The sequence below is a fragment of the Panthera tigris genome, chromosome E3 (assembly GCF_018350195.1).
Source record: "Panthera tigris isolate Pti1 chromosome E3, P.tigris_Pti1_mat1.1, whole genome shotgun sequence".
In the NCBI taxonomy this organism is placed as follows: domain Eukaryota; kingdom Metazoa; phylum Chordata; class Mammalia; order Carnivora; family Felidae; genus Panthera; species Panthera tigris.
The window spans coordinates 14,724,838-14,742,832 of record NC_056675.1 but is presented as its reverse complement, the minus strand read 5'-3'; the positions used below and the strand labels follow the sequence as shown (position 1 = coordinate 14,742,832).

At 45.1% G+C, this 17,995-nt stretch overlaps 1 protein-coding gene across 2 annotated transcripts in view; it reads left to right on the top strand.

The window, feature by feature from the left end:
* The window catches only part of CALN1 (calneuron 1), a 366,396-nt gene that overhangs the window by 165,650 nt on the left and 182,751 nt on the right, over nucleotides 1–17,995 (top strand). For both annotated transcript variants that reach the window (XM_042971106.1, XM_042971105.1), the window contains exon 3: nucleotides 16,515–16,627. In XM_042971106.1, coding sequence (XP_042827040.1) covers nucleotides 16,515–16,627 — 113 coding nt within the window. The remainder of the gene's footprint in view (nucleotides 1–16,514; nucleotides 16,628–17,995) is intronic.

Sequence of the window (17,995 nt, the reverse complement as noted above, 5' to 3'; positions counted from 1 at the left end):
GGATTTTTGGTTCAGTCTGTACATATTTACTTGGCAGATGTTATTTTTTAAATTTTTATTTTTTTATCTTGAGAGAGAGCGAGAGAGAGAGCATGCAAGTGTGGGTGGAGTGGGGGCAGGGCAGAGAGAGAGGGAGAGAGAGAATCCCAAGCAGGCCCCACACTCAGTGCAGAGCCCAACATGGGGCTCGAGCTCACGAACCATGAGATCATGACCTGAGCCGAAATCACAAGGCAGGTGCTTAACCGATGGGGGCACCCAGGCGCCCCTTGGCAAGTGTCCCTGACACTGTCGCTTGAGCATTGCTCTTACACATCATCCTTGCATTGCTAAGAAGAGACGGGGTTAGTGTCAGAAGGAAGTTGTCCCTCCTGACCGAGGTTTGGGGCTCTAGTTCTTGGGAAGAAAGAAACGGAGAATGACCCTGCACACCATAGATTGGACGTTCATTTCTACGCGTGGTTCCTTCATTTTCCTTGATAAAGATTATTTTAGGAGACCATTGAAAAGAAAGAAATTCCACATGTCTTGTATATCCTTGAAGTTTTAAAGCTGTTTCATACACTTCTAGAATTTCCATTTAAAAGTATAAATGAAATTGGGTATTCACAATCCAGGAAGCATCCCATTTGGGTCTAAGTCCACATTTAAAACCTTGAATCTTCAGTGAAATGGAAACAGGTAAAGATGATTCTGTCTCCCCCTGGTGACAGCCAGGTTTTAAAGGCAGAGAGTTCCAGAGGTTGTTGTCAACTTCCGTTTGTTTAAGGCAGCATCCTAGCTTTTGTACATCACTGTCCTTTTGTGTTGCATTGTTTCTCAGGGTGCCTGGTGCCTGTGATCTTCACGGGACAGCACATGTTTTTTTTTTTTTTTCACAGGGGATTTGGTGAAGTTATTGTCCTCAGCTATTTCGGTTCAGAAGTCATCTTTCAAAGTCCCAAACCCTTGGCCTTCTGCCCAGCGTGGGGACCCCGTATGACAGACACACTGGTGGGGGTGCTCTAAAGATTTTGGGTAGTTTCAGCTTTCAACAGCCCCGGCAGGCAGCACGCAATATTTACTCCTACTTTGCACTCAAGCAAGCTAATGATTACTGGAGGTAGAATAATTAGACTCATCATCATCCAGGGACTCATGGGGACGAGACATAGATGTTTACTGTGTTGTGATTTTTTTTCTTAATATGTGTTATGGCGACAGGGCCTCAGAAGAGCAGTTTTCTACACGATTCTAATTTCATGTGAAATGATATGGGTGGTGATTGTCTAACATTCTGTATAAGACGGGTCGGTGCCGAGCAAACTCTTACTTCGGTACAATTCGGAAAGCTGTAGTACACGTTCCGCGGAGGACGTCCTCAGGATTCAGCTATACTCTTGGTCCTGCAGAGCCGTTACCCCTGAAGAACTATTTCAGATGGACACGTAACTCATTAAAAAAAGAGAAATAACTTACTGTTGTATTATAACCCTATGATGTGCTCTTCTGGAAACAATTGGACCTTCCAAAAATCGGGGACTGATTGAGAAACCTCTAGCTCTCTGTAGAGTGTTATGGGGCTCATTATGTTTTAAAGATTTTTAATCTCACGGGAGATGTTCACCATAGAACCTCAAGGAGAAAGGACAGGAAAGTATTACTTCCATAGTTTTCTTTATTCGCCGAGGAGAAAATATGGTAATGTTATCTCTGGGGGGTGGGTTGATTTTTAATTTAATATTTACATTCTTCATTCGTTTCCATTTTTCACTGTTACAAATAATGCCACGATAGGCAACATAGTGCGGGGATCTTTCTCCAAATTTCTGATGGAAGTCTTTAGGATGGAGTCCAGAAAAGGAATTACTGAATCAAAGGAAAATAGTATTAAAAAGGGGCTTTTAATCTCAGGGGTATTGCCAAATTAGTGTCGAGAAAGGCTGTGCCAAGCCCTGTTCCCATCAATGTGAATGCGAAGTCGTGGCGAACTGCGGACTCGATCTTAAAATCAGACTTAAAAATGCAGTCTTGGGGCACCTGGGTGGCTCAGTCGGTTAAGCCTCTGACTTCGGCTCAGGTCATGATCTCACAGTTGGTGAGTTCGAGCCCCATGTTGGGCTTTGTGCTGACAGCTCAGAGCCTGGAGCCTGCTTCAGATTCTGTGTCTCCCCCTCTCTCTGCCTCTTCCCTGCTCACGCTCTGTCTCTCTCTCTCTCTCTCTCTCAAAAATAAATAAACATTAAAAAAAATGCAATCTTTGCATCCTGGGGATGTGGGAAATGCTATCTCATTATTGCTTTTAATTTGCATTTATTTTCATACTATTGAAAGTTGAACATTTTCCACATGTTTAACTTTTGTATTTTTCCTTTGTGAGTTACCTGTTCACACCCTCTGGCATTTACGCCTTCATGAGTTCCTTTGTATTTGAAGAATATTATCCTCTTCCCATATTCATTGCATACAGTTTTCCTAGTTTATTGCTAAATATTTAATCTAGTCTCTGACATCTTTAACATACAGAGGAGGTTGGCAACTCTGTGAGTCTTTACTTTTCTGCTTTTCTTTTATTGATTTGCAGCTTAGAAACGTTTTTCTTATTTTACCTGTGTATTCTAATTTATGTCTTCAGTGTTTTATAGTAAAATAGGAAGATCAAATTGGTTTTTTCCGTTGTAATTCTTCTCTTCCTAACACCATTTGACAAGGAAGCCTTTTCTCTACTCAATTATTTCTATTTATTGCCCATATTTACAAGGACTTAGTTCTGGACGGTCCCGTTTTATCTCCTGTCCATTCTTACATCAGTACTTTTTTTTCCCCATTATTGTAGTTCTGTAATACATTTTATTAATAGATATGGCATTACTGTTCTTAATTATCTTTAAAGATTTTCTTGGCCTGCTCATTCTTCCAAATGACCTTCCGAGTCATTGGGAAAGCTTGCCAAAAAAATTCCATAGGGATTTTTATTGAAATTAAACATCTAAATGAACATCTTTGCAGTAACCTTTCCATCACGAAGCATAGTATCATTTGCCGTTTTCTTTAAAGGCTTTTCTTTTAAAGTTTATTTGCTTGTTTGTTTTTTGTATTTATTTAAGCAATCTTCACAGCCAACGTGGCGCTCGAACCCACGACCCTGAGATCAAGAGTCGCAAGCTTTTCCAATTGAGCCAACTGGGTGCTCTGAAAGGTTTTTTAAAATATCTCACTAAAGTTGTATAGGTTTCCTCATCTGAGTCCTAAATATCACTTTTGAGTTTATTCCCGGTTATTTTGTCCTTTCTGTGCGATCATAGAGATTTTTCTCTTTGGATGATGGTCGTTTTCTCTAACGTGTATTTAATCAGTGCTGATTCATCTTTGCTGGCTTTGTGGCTAACATCGAGGACGCTGGAGTCACACTGCCGGCCTTCAGACCCCAGCTGGCCCAGGCCTGGCCAGTGCACATGGGACCTAACCTCTGCTGGTTTCTGCTTGCTGATTTTAGGTCATGAACTAAGACCCACCTCGTCCGTGCGCATCAACAGTCGAACGCGTTAATTCAGGTCATTCCAAACACTCATCTGTTCTGCTGTTCTTTCTTTGGCGTCCCTGTCCTTCTCAGGTTAAGAACCTCCTGTCCAGGCCCCTTCTCACCTCTAATGCTTACCACCCAGTATTCCAGTGTGCCTGTCAATTTGCGTCTTTGGAAATCAAACTTTTTAGTTCCTGGGAGCCTTTGTGTCCTCTGATTTCACTCCCTGAGAGCTCAGATTTCCTTCCTTTTTGTTTTCTTTCTCTTGGTACATTCTTCCTCCTCCCATCACGGTGCAGGGGGAGCCAAGTGCACCAAAAGCGGTCGGGTCCCCTCCCTCTTTTCACCACACCTCCCTGAAGGGAGCTGCTATTTCTTTGTCTGCCTATAGTTTTCTGCCCTCCTTCTCTGCCAAGGCGCCGGTTCTTGGGCATTGGGAAACGCACGGGTAGAGGGGGGGCCCCATGATGCCCATCTTGTGTCTGAGCAGAGAACAGGTGTCCCTCTTCCAGTGAGGCTTGAGGAGGAAGCCCCTCTCTGGGGGGGAGACCCCAACCTACAGAACAGCCTTTCTCCAAGTGTTTTGGGAGTCAGTGGGGTCAGGAACCACCCACCAGCCTGCCGGAGTGAATGGGTGGCGCTCTTTCCCCAGGGGCCTCACCGGTGAGGCAGCCCGACCCTCCACACCCTCCCTCTGCCTTCCTTCACCTTCCCTCCAGGCGCCCTCTCTGCCCAGACCTGCGCCCACCACAGAGGGGACCTGCCAGGAGGCTGGAGGGAAATGATTTAGGAGCCCCTGCTTCTGGCTTCTCCAGAAGTCCCTTGGCTCTTCTTTCCTGTAAAAAAGATCTAAATGGTTTTTGCCGCCACACAAGAAAACCATTGATTTTCTAAATGTTTGTCTGTACCTAGCCACCGTTACTACATTCCCCAGAATCACAGTTGGGTCTTTTGTTTTTTTCTAGACAGACGATCATACTGTCCTCAGAATAGTGATCATCTTGGTTTCTCCACTCCTGTGGTCGTATGTTTTACTTCTGTTTCCTGCCATATTGTTGGCGAGCCTATTGGGAATGATCAGAATAAAAACGGTAACAAGCATCCTGGTTCCTTGCGTATTTCAATGCAGATTCTTTCCACATATGCGGATGTCCGCTGTTGTCTTGAGATCCATCACTCTTACTTTTTTTTTTTTTTTTTTTAGGAAGTCTTATTCTTTGCCCAGTGTAAAAAGTCCTGAATGGATATTATATTTTAATCAGATCCATAGACACCAGCATTTTAAGGAATTGCATCTATTGATGTGATTTATCATATTAATTGATTTCCCTAATATTAAATTGTACTCAAGTCTTGGAATAATCTGTATGCAGCTGTGGTAAGCTGTGCTTTTAGTATATTTCAAATTAGATTTTCAAGTTCAGGCTTCAGGACTTTTACCTGTATCCATAAGTGAGGTTTGTCAGTAGTTTTCCTCTTGTGTATTTTGGTATCAGAGTTACATTTGCTTTTCCTCTTTTGCTTTATCCTGGAACAGTTTATGTGACAAGAAGAATATTATTTCTCAACAATATGAAAAAACTCAAGGTGCGATTGTTCCCATTTGAGAAGCTTTTCAGGTATTTTATTAGAATTGCTTTATAAATTCTTAAATCGTATTCCATTGCTTTTCAGTCTTTTCTTAAATCACTACTGACAAACTGCCCCTTTTCAATAAAAGCACTAGTTTCACACCTGAAAGACTCCACCAGAAAACTTCTAGAACGAATACACAAAATCAGTAAAGTCGCAGGATGCAAAATCAATGTACAGAAATATGTTGCATTTCTATAAAACAATAGTGAAGCAGCAGAAAGAGAAATGAAGGAATCAATCTCATTTACAGTTGCACCAGAAACAAGAAGCCTTAAGATAGCCAGGAATAAACCTAACCAAGAGGTGAAAGGCCTGTACTCTGAGAACTAGAGAGCACTGATGAAAGAAATTGAAGATGAACCAAAGAAAGGGAAAGACATTCCATGTTCATGGATTGGAAGAAGAAATATTGTTAAAATGTCTATACTACCAAGAGCTATCTACACACGTAATGCAATCCCTATCAAACTACCAACAGCATTTTTCACAGAGCTAGAACAAACTTTCTTAAAATTTGTATGGAACCGCAAAAGACCCCAAATAATCAAAGCAATTTTGAGAAAGCAAAGCAAAGCTGAAGGCACCACAATTCCAGGCTTCAAGTTATCAAACCGTATGGTTCTGGCACAAAAATAGACACCTAGATCAATGAAATAGAAAAGAAAACACAGAAATTAACCCACAACTATATGGTCAATGAATCTTCAACAAAGCAGGAAAGAATATCCAATGGGGGAAAAAGCCTCTTCAACAAATGGTGTTGAGAAAACTGGACAGCGACATGCAGAAGAATGAAACTGGACCACTTTCTTACACCATACACAAAAATAACTTCAAAATGGATGAAAGACCTAAATGTGAAAAAGGAAACCATAAGAATCCTAGAAGAGAACACAGGCAGTAACTTCTTTGACATCAGCCTTAGCAACTTCTTTCCAGATATATCTCCCCAGGGAAGGGAAACAAAAGCAAAAATAAACTATTGGGACCTCATCAAAATAAAAAGCTTCTGCACAGCAAAGAAAGCAATCAACAAAACTAAAAGGCAGCCTATAGAATGGGAGAACATATTTGCAAATGACACATCTGATAAAGGGTTGGTATCCAAAATATATAAAGAACTTATAAAACTCAATACCCCCAAAATAAATAATCCAATTAAAAATGGGCAGAAGACATGAATAGACATTTTCCCAAAGAAGACATACAGATAGCCAACAGACACATGAAAAGATGCCCAATATCACGATCGTCAGGGAAATGCAGATCAAAAGGACTATCACCTCATACCTGCCAGAGTGGCTAAAATCAACAACATGAGAGGGGCACCTGGGTGGCTCAGTCAGTTGAGCGTCCAACTTCGGCTCAGGTCATGAGCTCACGGCCTGTGAGTTCAAGCCCCGCATGGGCTGTTTGCTGTCAGCACAGAACCCACTTTGGATCCTCTGTCCCCCGCCCCCTCTGTCCCTGCACCTCCTCTGCTCTCTCTCTCTAAAAAATAAACATTAAAAAAAAAGCATGGTATCTTGTTCCCATCTCTTATTTTCCCTTGTCCCTTCCTCCATGGTACCTCCTTTTGTCCTCCATTTGTAGGCACGACCCCAGGATATCACATGGACAAAAGCTCCAGCCACAGGCAGCACTATGGTGGGTGTGGGGGCTGCAAGCTCCAGTCTCCTATGCAGTGCCCTAAGCAGGCTGGAGACAGTAGAAACCCAGAGTGTAACAAGTCTTGGGAGTGGTTGTCATTTTTTTAATATACTGCTTCTTGATCATAATTCTTCAACCATAACTTCTCACCAGATTTAGAGCATCGGTGAATGGAGGCAGGAGAACAAACTCTGTTCAGTATTCTTTTACTGAATACTTACTAGACACCAGAAACCGCACTAGGCATTGCAAACTTTGACCTCACAACTGGAGTATTCGAAGGTGGTCAGTGACATCCATACATGCTGATGGTTGGCCAACATTGGGACCCATGGAATTGAAAGCGAAGAAAATACAAGGATTGGTACAAAAAGGAGAGGAACGTTATTCTGAATACCCAAACAAAAAAAAAATCTCCTTCCGAAAATTGTTCACTGTAGAGAAAGAAAAAAGTTTAAGGAATACCTGCTTTGTATTCCCAACCTGGTAGGTGAAAACAGCCCTCCACAAACAAGGACATTGGAGGATGAGGTGAGAAGATAAGATCTTGAGGCACAAATGGAAGAAAGAGAGACCCAGCTTCAGTGAGAAGAATACATGAGAACACTAACAGTGTTCTACTTAATGCAGTTGTACTTAGTACACGCCTCTATGTGTTACGTAAGAAGTAATACATTAGTGTATTCATTTTATGTAGGTGAACATCAATGCTATTTGGAAAACCTATTATGTTGGGGGTGGGGAAGCAATTGCAGAGACAGCTCTATGAACAACCTACAGCCCTAACTTACTCTAAGTAAAGACAGAGGGAAATAAGAGAAACATAAAATGATGAAAGAGAAAATGATAGAGTTGAAAAACAGAAATTGGAGACTTGAATTTCACAAGAAAGAATAGCATGGGAATACTCAAAAGAATCATAAGAAGACATTTTCCTGAGCTGAAAGAGATAAGACTGTCTGATATTCTATCAGTTAAGAGCAGATCAAGTAGACAAAACTCAATAAGAGTTGCCACTTATTGTGACCAACTGCAGGCCAGGAGCATTGCTAAGGGATTTGACTTAAGGGGCCTCATTTATCTCTGTCAACAACACTGAAAGGTACAGATGAGTGTGTCCATTTCATGAAGGCATGAAGGAGGTCCAGATAACGTCACCCATAACTGACCGCACTGTTGAATGAGACGAAACCCAGGCTTGAACCCTGGTTGATCTTGACTCCATAACATTTGCTCTTTGAGTTAGGCGGTGTTGGCTTCCCAAATGATAATCTAAGCAATACAATCACAATAAGTAAGTCATCGGCCGTATACTGACTGCTGCAGCTAACAAACGTCGTACCTCTCAAAATATTTGTGAAACATTTATAAATACAGGATTATATGCAAAATTACAGAAAGAGCATCACCGAACTCTCTAGAACGGATATTAGCAGGCCACATTCTCCTATTCAAACCCAAAGAAACCAGGATTTAATAGTAATCAACATTTAAACAGAAGTCCCTAAACCTCTCTGCAGTTGGAAAACACTCTCCTGATCAATAAAGAATACAAATTAGAAAAAAAAATGCAAATTCAAGATAAATTTTAAAGAAAGTGACAAGAATGTTATGTCTCTCAAATATGTAGGTATTGATCAAAGCTTTCCCCAGAGGTAAACTCAAAGCATTAAAAATAATTTCATTATTTTACAAGATCGTGGAAAAAACGAAAGAAAACATTCAAAGAAAAATTTAGAAAAAAAGTTAGCCATAAAAATAATGGGGTAAGATACAGTAAAATTGGAGTGAGGGCAGAATTAATTAATTGGAAAATACACACCTGTATACATATCGTAACCAGTGTATAAAAAAAGACCAAATTTCTTGGGAAAAACTATGAAACATAAATGACTGGCGTATCAAGTCTAGAAGAGTGCAAATAAAATCACAACTGGGAAAAGATATATAGCAAGAAGTATAAAAGAAACAAACATTATGGGATACTTTGTGTAACTACAACTAATACATTTTTAAACTTGTTTTGCGAACCTAGTGTTTCCAATTGTTTTGTGTTTCTTCGAATTCCAGTTAGTTCACAGTTTGGTATTAGTTTCCGGTGTACAATAGAGTGATTCAACATTTCCAAACATTCCCCAGTGCTCGTTATAGGTGCATTCCTTAATCCCCACCGCCTAGTTCGCCCATCCCCCCCTACCACCTTCCCCTCTGGTAACCCTCAGTTAGTTCTCTATAGTGAAGCGTCTGCTTCTTGGTGTGTGTGTGTCTCTCTCTCTCCCTTTCTCTTCTGCTCATTTGTTTCATTTATTAAATTCTACATAGGAGTTAAACCGCATAGTATTTGTATTTCTCTGACTGACGTATCTCACTTAGCATAATACGCTCTAGCTCCAACTTGTTGCAAATGGCAAGATTGCATTCTTTTTTATGGCCGCGTAATACTCCACTCTGTGTGTGTGTGTGTGTGTGTGTGTGTGTGTGTGTGTGTGCGCGCCACATCTTCCTTATCCATTCATCAGTTGATGGTCACTTGGGCTGTTTCCATGGTTTGGCTGTTGTAGATAGTGCTGCTGCAAATATCGGGGTGTGTGTATCCCTTTGAATTAGTATTTCTGGATTCTTTGGGTAAATACCTAGTAACACAATTGCTGGATCATAAGGCAGCCCTATTTTTAACTTTTTGAGGCACCTCCACACTGTTTTCCACAGTATGGAAAGTGGCTGCACCAGTTTGCGTTCCATGAGAATATCTGGAAACGCACCCCCCCCCCCCCCCCACACACACGTGAAACACCTACAGACCTGGGCTGGAGCTGCTCCCTGATCCGGGCAGCCGGGCAGAGACAGCCGGGCCGCCTTGGGAAGAGCTGCCTAACGCAGCGGCAAAGGAGCAGTCGGTTTAGGGTTGCCTTGAGGGCCATCTGTGGGACTGATAGATAGCATCCCGATGGAGGGGGAGACCACCGGAAGGCCAGGGGGCTTATAACCCGCCAAAGGGGAGAGAGGCATAGCCCACTTGGAGGAACTATAGCTTGAGATGCCTCTTTCCCTTCCCCCTCCACCTTGGCCGTTTCCAACCCAGGTGAGGCCAGAAACCATAGCTGGATGGTGGGGAGGGAGGTGGACCTAGGAAGGACCGAGGAAATGTACCTATTCCTCTTGTCTGTTGCAGACCACTAGGCTGGGTCAGGCCCCAGTCCAAGGAGGGGGGAAGATGCTTTTTCTACTAAGGCAGGTCTGGAGTCAACACGGTCGGTAGCCTGGACTGGACTTCTGATTCCTGCGAGTCAATAACAAATCTACAGGACCAGCCCAGGGCTTCCCCCAGAGCCAGGAGAGAGCTGTAAGACAGGGGAGCTTGGACAGGGAATTGGGAGAAAGTAAAGTGGTTCCTGCTTGCCTCCCGTGGAGGCAGGGCATCCAAGACCCCAGCTGCGTGGGCTCTCCCGAGGCCCTTCTTGGTCTTCCTTTGCCCCCTTCTTTCCCTCCCCCTCTGCTCTTGATGAATCCATCCCGAAGGATACTGAAGACCGACTTCATGGTTTCGTTATTCTTTGAGCAGGTAACACATGACACGGTTCAAAGATCAAAAAGGTATGAGAAAATATATAGTGAGATGCTGTCCCTTTCCTGTGCCTTGCCTGTCTGCCCAGACTCACACGTGAAGAAACCAGTAACTATTATTAGTATTTTTTTTTTTTGCGGGGGAGCAGGAGGGGGGATAAATATTTAAGCAAATAGGAGTATATCTCCTCCTTGACCCCCTTGTTAATCCAGATGGTAGCATATCATGATAATAGTCCCACACCTGCTCTTTTCCCTTGAGAGTCTGCCTTCAAGGTCTTAGTGATCCGTCCATAGATCCTGAAGTCTTGTAGATCCACGTTCTTAGCTTTTAGGCTCTCACCTCCCACCCCGCCACCACCGCAAAGCCAGCATGTCCCAAAGACCCGCTCCTCCTGACTTCTCCATCATTCCTAATTAGCTCCGTCGTCTGTCAGGTGTCCCAGATTCAAACCTCAGGGTCATCGTTGCCTCTTCCCCTTCTTGTCCTTCCAGGTCTTGTCAGTTGCGCTGGAAATGCATTCCCCCGGCTCCGGTCTTCTCCACCTCCCCCCCCCCCCGCCACCCCATTTCTACCCTGGCCCTTCCTCTCCTGTTGTCTTACGGAACACCCCTTCTCAGCCGGCACTGCCCCGTCCAGCCAGCACTGTTCCCGCTGACCAACGGTGGGCCGTGTGCTCATGCTCCCTCTTCCTGACTGGGACACGGTCCCCTGACTGGCATCAGGGACATGCGGGGGCTTCTCTCCTGCAGGAACCCAGCAGGAAGGGAGGGCGGCCGCTGCTCCTGGCCATCCTGCCTCCTTTCCGGTGTCCCCCGCGTTACTCCGGGGGCACACCTCATCACCCCTTCCAGCTTGTTAGAATCCTTCTCCTCGGTAGGGGCTCACTGCCGCGCCGCTGAGAATTTCCTAACTGGGGCCTTTACTTCTGCCCTTGTCCTGCCTTGGCACATTACTTTTAGGTCAATCACAGCACCCACTTGATTCTGTCCTGGGTAACAGACTGCAGGCTCCCGGAGGGTAAGCCTGTGCCTTATTCCTCTCTCTATTGCCCCACAGAAAACAGCCCCCACACCTGGCCCTTTGCAGGCATGCTTTCGGAATGCGGTTAATTGATTTCTCTCTTTTTTTATTTATTAAGTTCACGTATTTATTTTGAGAGCGACGGGGCGCGAGGGAGGGGCAGAGAGAGGGAGAGAGAGAGAATCCCAAGCAGGCTCCGCACTGTCAGCGCAGAGCCCGATGCGGACCTCGAACCCACGGACCGTGAGATCGTGACCTGAGCTGCAGTTGGCCGCTCCACCGACTGAGCCACCCAGGCGCCCCTGTGGTTACTTGATGTCAGTGGAGTCAGACATTTGTGTCTTCCTCCTAACCCGTGTCCCTGTTCGGAGCCCACCCCCTTTCCGTGTGTAGTCCTTTCCTTCCTTGTATTTGGCAATGAGTTTTACTATAATTTCGCCTCATTGTGAATCTTTCAGCTGGTTGGTCTTAACGAACGATGTGTGGTCCTGACCCTCCTGAGGCTTCCTGCCCCAGTTTCAAGTGCATTGCTTTGACATCCATGGCGGGGGGACGAAACAGGACTCAGTCCTTAGCAGGGTTCTCTTCCTGCCCTTTTTACTAAATGCATCGTGATATCTGGAAGCCTGAGAAAGGAAGATGAGGCCAGGAACGAATGCCACCTTCTCATCCTGAAGGTGCTCTCTCGCTCGAGATGCGTGGAATAATTTCACCAAAGGGAGAGCGCTTGTTCAGTCTGTCACATTCCATGACATGTGGCGGGTCTGGGAAGCCGCCCACCTTTGTCTCTGGGGGCAGGTGACTCCAGAATGGCAATCCGACGTCACCGGGCCAGGCCCGGACAGGCCTCGTTTATTAGAGCAGTTCTTTTCCGCGGAAGAGGTTTCGGATGCCTGGAGGGTCGTCTGCGAGAGGCCTGGGTCCGCTGGGAGTTGGCCATCCAAGGAGAATCACCGAGACCCCCAGCTGCAGGCCGAGTGGCAATTTGGGGAAGAAATGGCTTTTAGGCGATGCTCGTTTGTATTAAGGTCCCTGAAGGCCATCTCACCCAATTTCCCACTACATTCCTTCCTAAGTGGCCAGCTAGGAAGACCTTTTACGTTCTCAAAGCGTGCAGACACGAGCCTGTACTGGGACTTGTCCCGGGGTCTCTGATGCGCAGGCAGCTGGACAAAGTGGAGGCTGATATCACGGAGCCCCGGCGGAGCCCCTCTGCGGCCACACACGAGCCGTGGGGCCGCAATCTCCTTTTAACCCCTTCTCGCCTACGTCTTCTCATGGGTAAAATGTGGAAGAGGAGAATCTGTTCATCGCGCTGGGGTTGAAGCAGACAAGATGATAAACACAAAGCCCTGAGCTCAGCATCGGGCATAGAGCACGTGTTAAATAAATGCTTCCTCTTACTTATTGTGACTCCTTTCAACGATTAAGAAAGATCTCTTAGTCGTTGAGCTGAAGCCCATTAGCTAGACCAGAGGGAGCAATTTTGATATCGTTTCGCCTCTATGTACCAGGCAGCCGTAGCCATCCCCTGCCGGGCAGTGCCGGGGTCAGGGAAAGGAATGTTCCAGACGGAGTCCAACCACAACCCTGCTTCCCCAGAGGAGGTCCAGGTGTCTGCACACAATTTGTCAAAGTGTGGATACGTCAGTCTACTCCCAGAGTGGAATCCCAGATCTGCTCCCTGTGTGAGTTTCTGCAAGACACGGAACCTCTCCGTGCCTCCGTTTCCCCCTCTGTGGAAATGGGCTGCTGGAAGACTTCAGTGAACTAGGGGATGGAAATTTCTGTAAGCAATGCCCACCACGTAGTGGGTGCTCAGTACAAGGGAGATATTTTGATTGTCATCAGACCTTCCGGACCTTGCTTCTGCCTGGGAATGGTTTTCGCATAAGGGACTTAATGAAAGACTTCCCTCTGAGATTCTATTTGTCTCAGTTTTCCTGGGATGGATGGAGTGGGGGGGGTGGGTGGCGATGTGGGGCCACACTTCTGGGAGCAGCGTTGATAGCTTGTGGGGTGTTCCCAGTTCTGTTTGTCCAGGAAACTGGGATCTGCTGAAGAGAGCTTTTCCTCAGTCTCAATCGTAATAAAACTTTGTACTACTGGTTGGCTGTTAGCACTGCCCATAGGACTGTACCCACCCCTTCCCCAGAACTTTCTCTCTGGTCAAGGATTTGAGTGGTGGATGGGCTGCTCCTGCCGCGGAGGCCATTTCTGCTGGTCAGTTTCGGGCTTGGTGTTCTCAGCCAAGGGCACCATCTGTGAACACTCCCTGAGGACTTTGGCCACAATTCCGTGTGGATCCTTGACATATACCAGTGCTGCACTGCCCCACTCCCATCACCCTATGGGGGAGGGGAGGTTTCAGAGAGGTGAATGGTCTCTGTCCTCCTACCTGGAAAGCGGACTGTTCAAAGACAGCCCTGATTCTCCTGGCTCTGAGAATCAGGTGCCCCGCCACATCCTATGGGCCACCCCCCCCCCCCCCCATTAGGCTTCCAAGTGAGAGAAAGCAGCTCTCACTACCCTATGGCCAGGGGCTTGAGTGACCCGGCTTGGTGAATGCATTTTAGTTAAGGTCATAGGGCTTCGTAAAAAATGATCCATGCCCTTGAGCTTCTAAGCCTTTGTGAACCGTTAGATGTTGCCTCAGGTGACAGACAGTTGGGATGATGCCCACTGCTAACAGAACAATAGTCCAGAAGGAGGGCTGGGGAAGGGGAACCGTAGTACTTGGGGCATCTTCTTGTCCAGTGTTTCTGGACCTTTCTTTTGCTCTTCCTTCTCCATCTCTTTCTCCTCCTTCTTCAGAGCCACCCCACTACAAGGAGACTTTTAAGACATTTGTTCCCCTAGTGCCTTACCCCATGGGATATTAATAGCACAGATGATTTGTATATCTGCTTATGTCCTAAGACCCTAAGAGGGTCACAAACCATTGTAATATCTAAGATTCTCTCCTAGGAATCAATTTTCGTCTCATCAAGGGTGATACCATACCTATAGAGAATGCATATTCTAGTCTGAGATTTTTTGGCCATCTGGCACCAGACAAGCAAGGGTGACTCAGGGTGAGCAGAGGGTCAACGCAGGTGGATAACGAGTGTGCCTCTGTCTGAGACTTGGAGCCACGTGGAGCTAGCTCAGTGTGATTGCCGGGAAGACTGGGCCCTTCTTTTCCTACGCTTCCAATTTCCCACTTTCACAAATACTGGAGGACTATCTGGGGGCAAATATACTGGTCTGCATTTAAGATAGTTTCCTTGCCTTGTATTTCTCTTTAAAAAGTGAAGTTATTAGATCAAAAGGAATCAGCATGTTACAGCATCTGAAATACTGTCAGTCAGTATCCAGTACCCAGGATGAGTGTACCAGGAAGGCATAAGACAGCCCATCTCTTCTCTGTATCTCTGCCAGCATTCTAGAAGCCTTTGCTAATTTGAAAGGTAAGATGGTAACTCATCGTTGCTTGAATTAGCCTTCTCACGATGACCAGTAAGGGCGGAATTTTAGATGCCTCTGTCGTGTTGCACCGTGAGAAGGAAATCAGTTTCCTCCAGTAGCCCAGTGACTGTCCTATCCATTTGGTACTAAATCTTTCCTTTCCCACTGACTCTCCCTTACCCCCTAGGGTGTTTTATCTACACCGCGATCTGTTTCTGGACTTCTTTTTCGGAATTATTGGCATCTTGACGATGACATCTGCTCAGCTCTTTGAAATAGGTTTTGAACGAGGACTCTTTGAAGGTGATTGCACTCTGGGAATGGATTGATGCGTCTGCACTTTGCCAAACTTGTGTGCAGACACCTGGGCCGTCTGCACCAGCTGGGCTAACATGTGGAGAGCTCTTGGTGGAGACGCCCCCTTGAGCAGTTCTAAGGGCACAGAATGCCACACTGATGAGTCACTGGGGCTCAGACAATACCTCGAAGGCCTGCTTTTGTCTAAGTTGGCTCAAGTCCCCCCTTTGGTGGACAGTGTCAGATCTCGCATGAAAGATGCTGAACTGAGCAAAGAAAAAACAAGTAAGAGATATTCATTCACTCTGTAAGTACATACTGAGTACCCGCCATCATGTGGAATACGCAAAGAAGTTTCAGACTGGGTCCGTGACCTTGCAGGGCTCACGATACAGGTGGGAAATAGGTATGCAAACCAGTGACTGGGACATGGACTGATAGGGCCTATGATAGATCGAGTTTGGCCAACTCTGTCCAGTGAGATGAGGGTCAGAAAGAAAAACAAAAAGAGAACCTGATATTTAAGCTCCGTCTTAGAGAATGAGTTGACATTCATCGGGTAGACCAGTGGGGAGACGGCATCCTGGGTAGAGGGAACAGCATGTACAGGGGCATGAAGTTCTGAGAGAGCATGGCATTTTGTGTAGGGGTGGGGAACAAAAGGCAGCGAAAGGGATAGTGGGACCTGAATGCCATACTGTGTTCTTTGCCAAAGATAAGGAAACCACTGATGTTATGGTGCCTGGGTGGCTCAGTCGGTTAAACATCCAACTTCGGCTCGGGTCGTGATCTCATGGTTTGTGAGTTCGAGCCCCACGTCGGGCTCTGTGCTGACAGCTCAGAGCCTGGAGTCGGCTTCAGATTCTGTGTCTCCCTCTTTCTGTGCCCCTCCCTCCCTCACATTCTGTCTTTCTTTCTCTCTCTCTCTCAAAAATAAATGTTAAAAAAAAAGATGCCACTGATGTTTAAAAAGCATGATCATTTATGCTTTGAGGGGGTGTAAACTGAGAACTGTATGGGAGACGGTGTGGAGGTAAGAGTGTGATGGCAGACAGCCATCTCAATAGTAACATAATTATAACTGGGAACGTTAATTCTTGGAAACGTTTTCCTACCACAATCTTCAGAAGGGGACTGGCGATTGAATGGACAAGGAAGATCGAGCAGGCACAGGTATGGAAGAAGGGAAAGACTTGATCTCTAAATTTATATGTGGGCGACGAGGATAAAGCTGAAATTTCTATCATGTACAGCTGGACAGTTTTCAGTAATGCTCTCAACTCTTCATTGACTGAGGTCATGTCAAGAAGAAAAGCATGGTGATGTTTATTTCATTGGGGACAGTGGGTCAGTTTCAACTACTTTTCAACTCATATTTCTATTTTCTCCTTCCAGGGGATGGCCAGGTGGACTTTGACGAATTCATGACAATTCTTGGCCCCAAACTCGTGTCTTCCGAAGGTCGCGATGGTTTTCTCGGAAACACAATAGACAGCATATTCTGGCAGGTGAGTACGCATTTTTTTTTAAAGATGAAATTTGACAGTAAACATGTGCCGGGGACTAACTTTTGAATCTGAATTCTTGAGCTTCTGTTCAGCATGTGAAGATCTCTTCTGGGATGGAGTGACATGTGTTCCTTGGACTGGATGTCTATAAGTAGAGGTCCATACCAGTCCTCAAAGAATCAAAACTATACTCACTTAAAATTTAGACGAGTGAAATATCTCCCAATTTTTTTTCTTAGAAACGGTTTGACATTTGGGGGAAATGATATTCCTCCACTTGTGATTCACAAAAAATTGTTTCCTGGGGACACATAGAAAGGACATCATTGGTATTGCCTGAGCCCTGTGTTGTCCCTGGTTCCAAGGGACCTTGCAGAGTGGATGGCAGGATTGCCTCATGTGTTTAGATCCTATCAGTTCCCTTGTCCTTGCTAGCACAGAATGATTTTATCTGAGAACTTGTGTTCGCTGCTTCTCAATTTGCTCTTACTTCTATCTTGTAAAATCTCTTTGGACATTTCAAACATCTGCCTTTAAATTATTAAAATGTTACAAATCATTTTCGTATTAGTTCTTTAATCATAATATGTGACGATCAGTTCATGATTATGGAATTTGGGAAGGGGTTATCAACTACTACTAAGCTCCGAATCAAATCATTTGTCAAATGACATTGAATTGTTGGTTAGACTTGTAAAACACTACTCCAATACAGTCTGGTTTCTTTAATTTCTTGATGTGCTTTTTTTGTCTTAACCAGAGATAATTCTCTAATCTAGGAAAACACGGCAGTCGACATGTATCTCTTGTCTTTTTCTGCCACCCATCTTGCATATAATGAACAAGCACTTGATATGAGTATGTTATGCCCTATAGTCTGTCACCGTGGGGTTCACAAAAGACATTTAAGACATAGTCCTGGATCTTTAAGAATTTGGCTGGGGAAACACAATTAAGAGAGAGAAAACAAAGGAGAGAGAAAACTAGTCTAATCTCCTTGAAGCCTGGTACTTCACTCTTCGTGCCCTCAGCACTTCACACATTGTATACCATAGACCTTCAATAACCAATTTTTGAATAGGATGAATAGAAGTTCTAGAAAGGAGACAAATGTGGTCTTGAGGGGTCAGATAAGGCTTTAGGAAATGAAAACTTTGAAATGTGGCAGGACGTAAGAGACAAAGAAGTAAAAAGAGCATTCCAGGCTGGTCACGATGTGTTTGATTAGAGTGGAGGCAGTGAGCCTAGGATAGTCATTGTCCATAACGAAGGTATAGTTTGAAGGGAAAGACCTCAGGCCCCGCCGGCAGAATGGCTTTGGGACCCGAGCACCGAGAAGTCTTGAGATGGTCCCAAGGTCAGGGATAA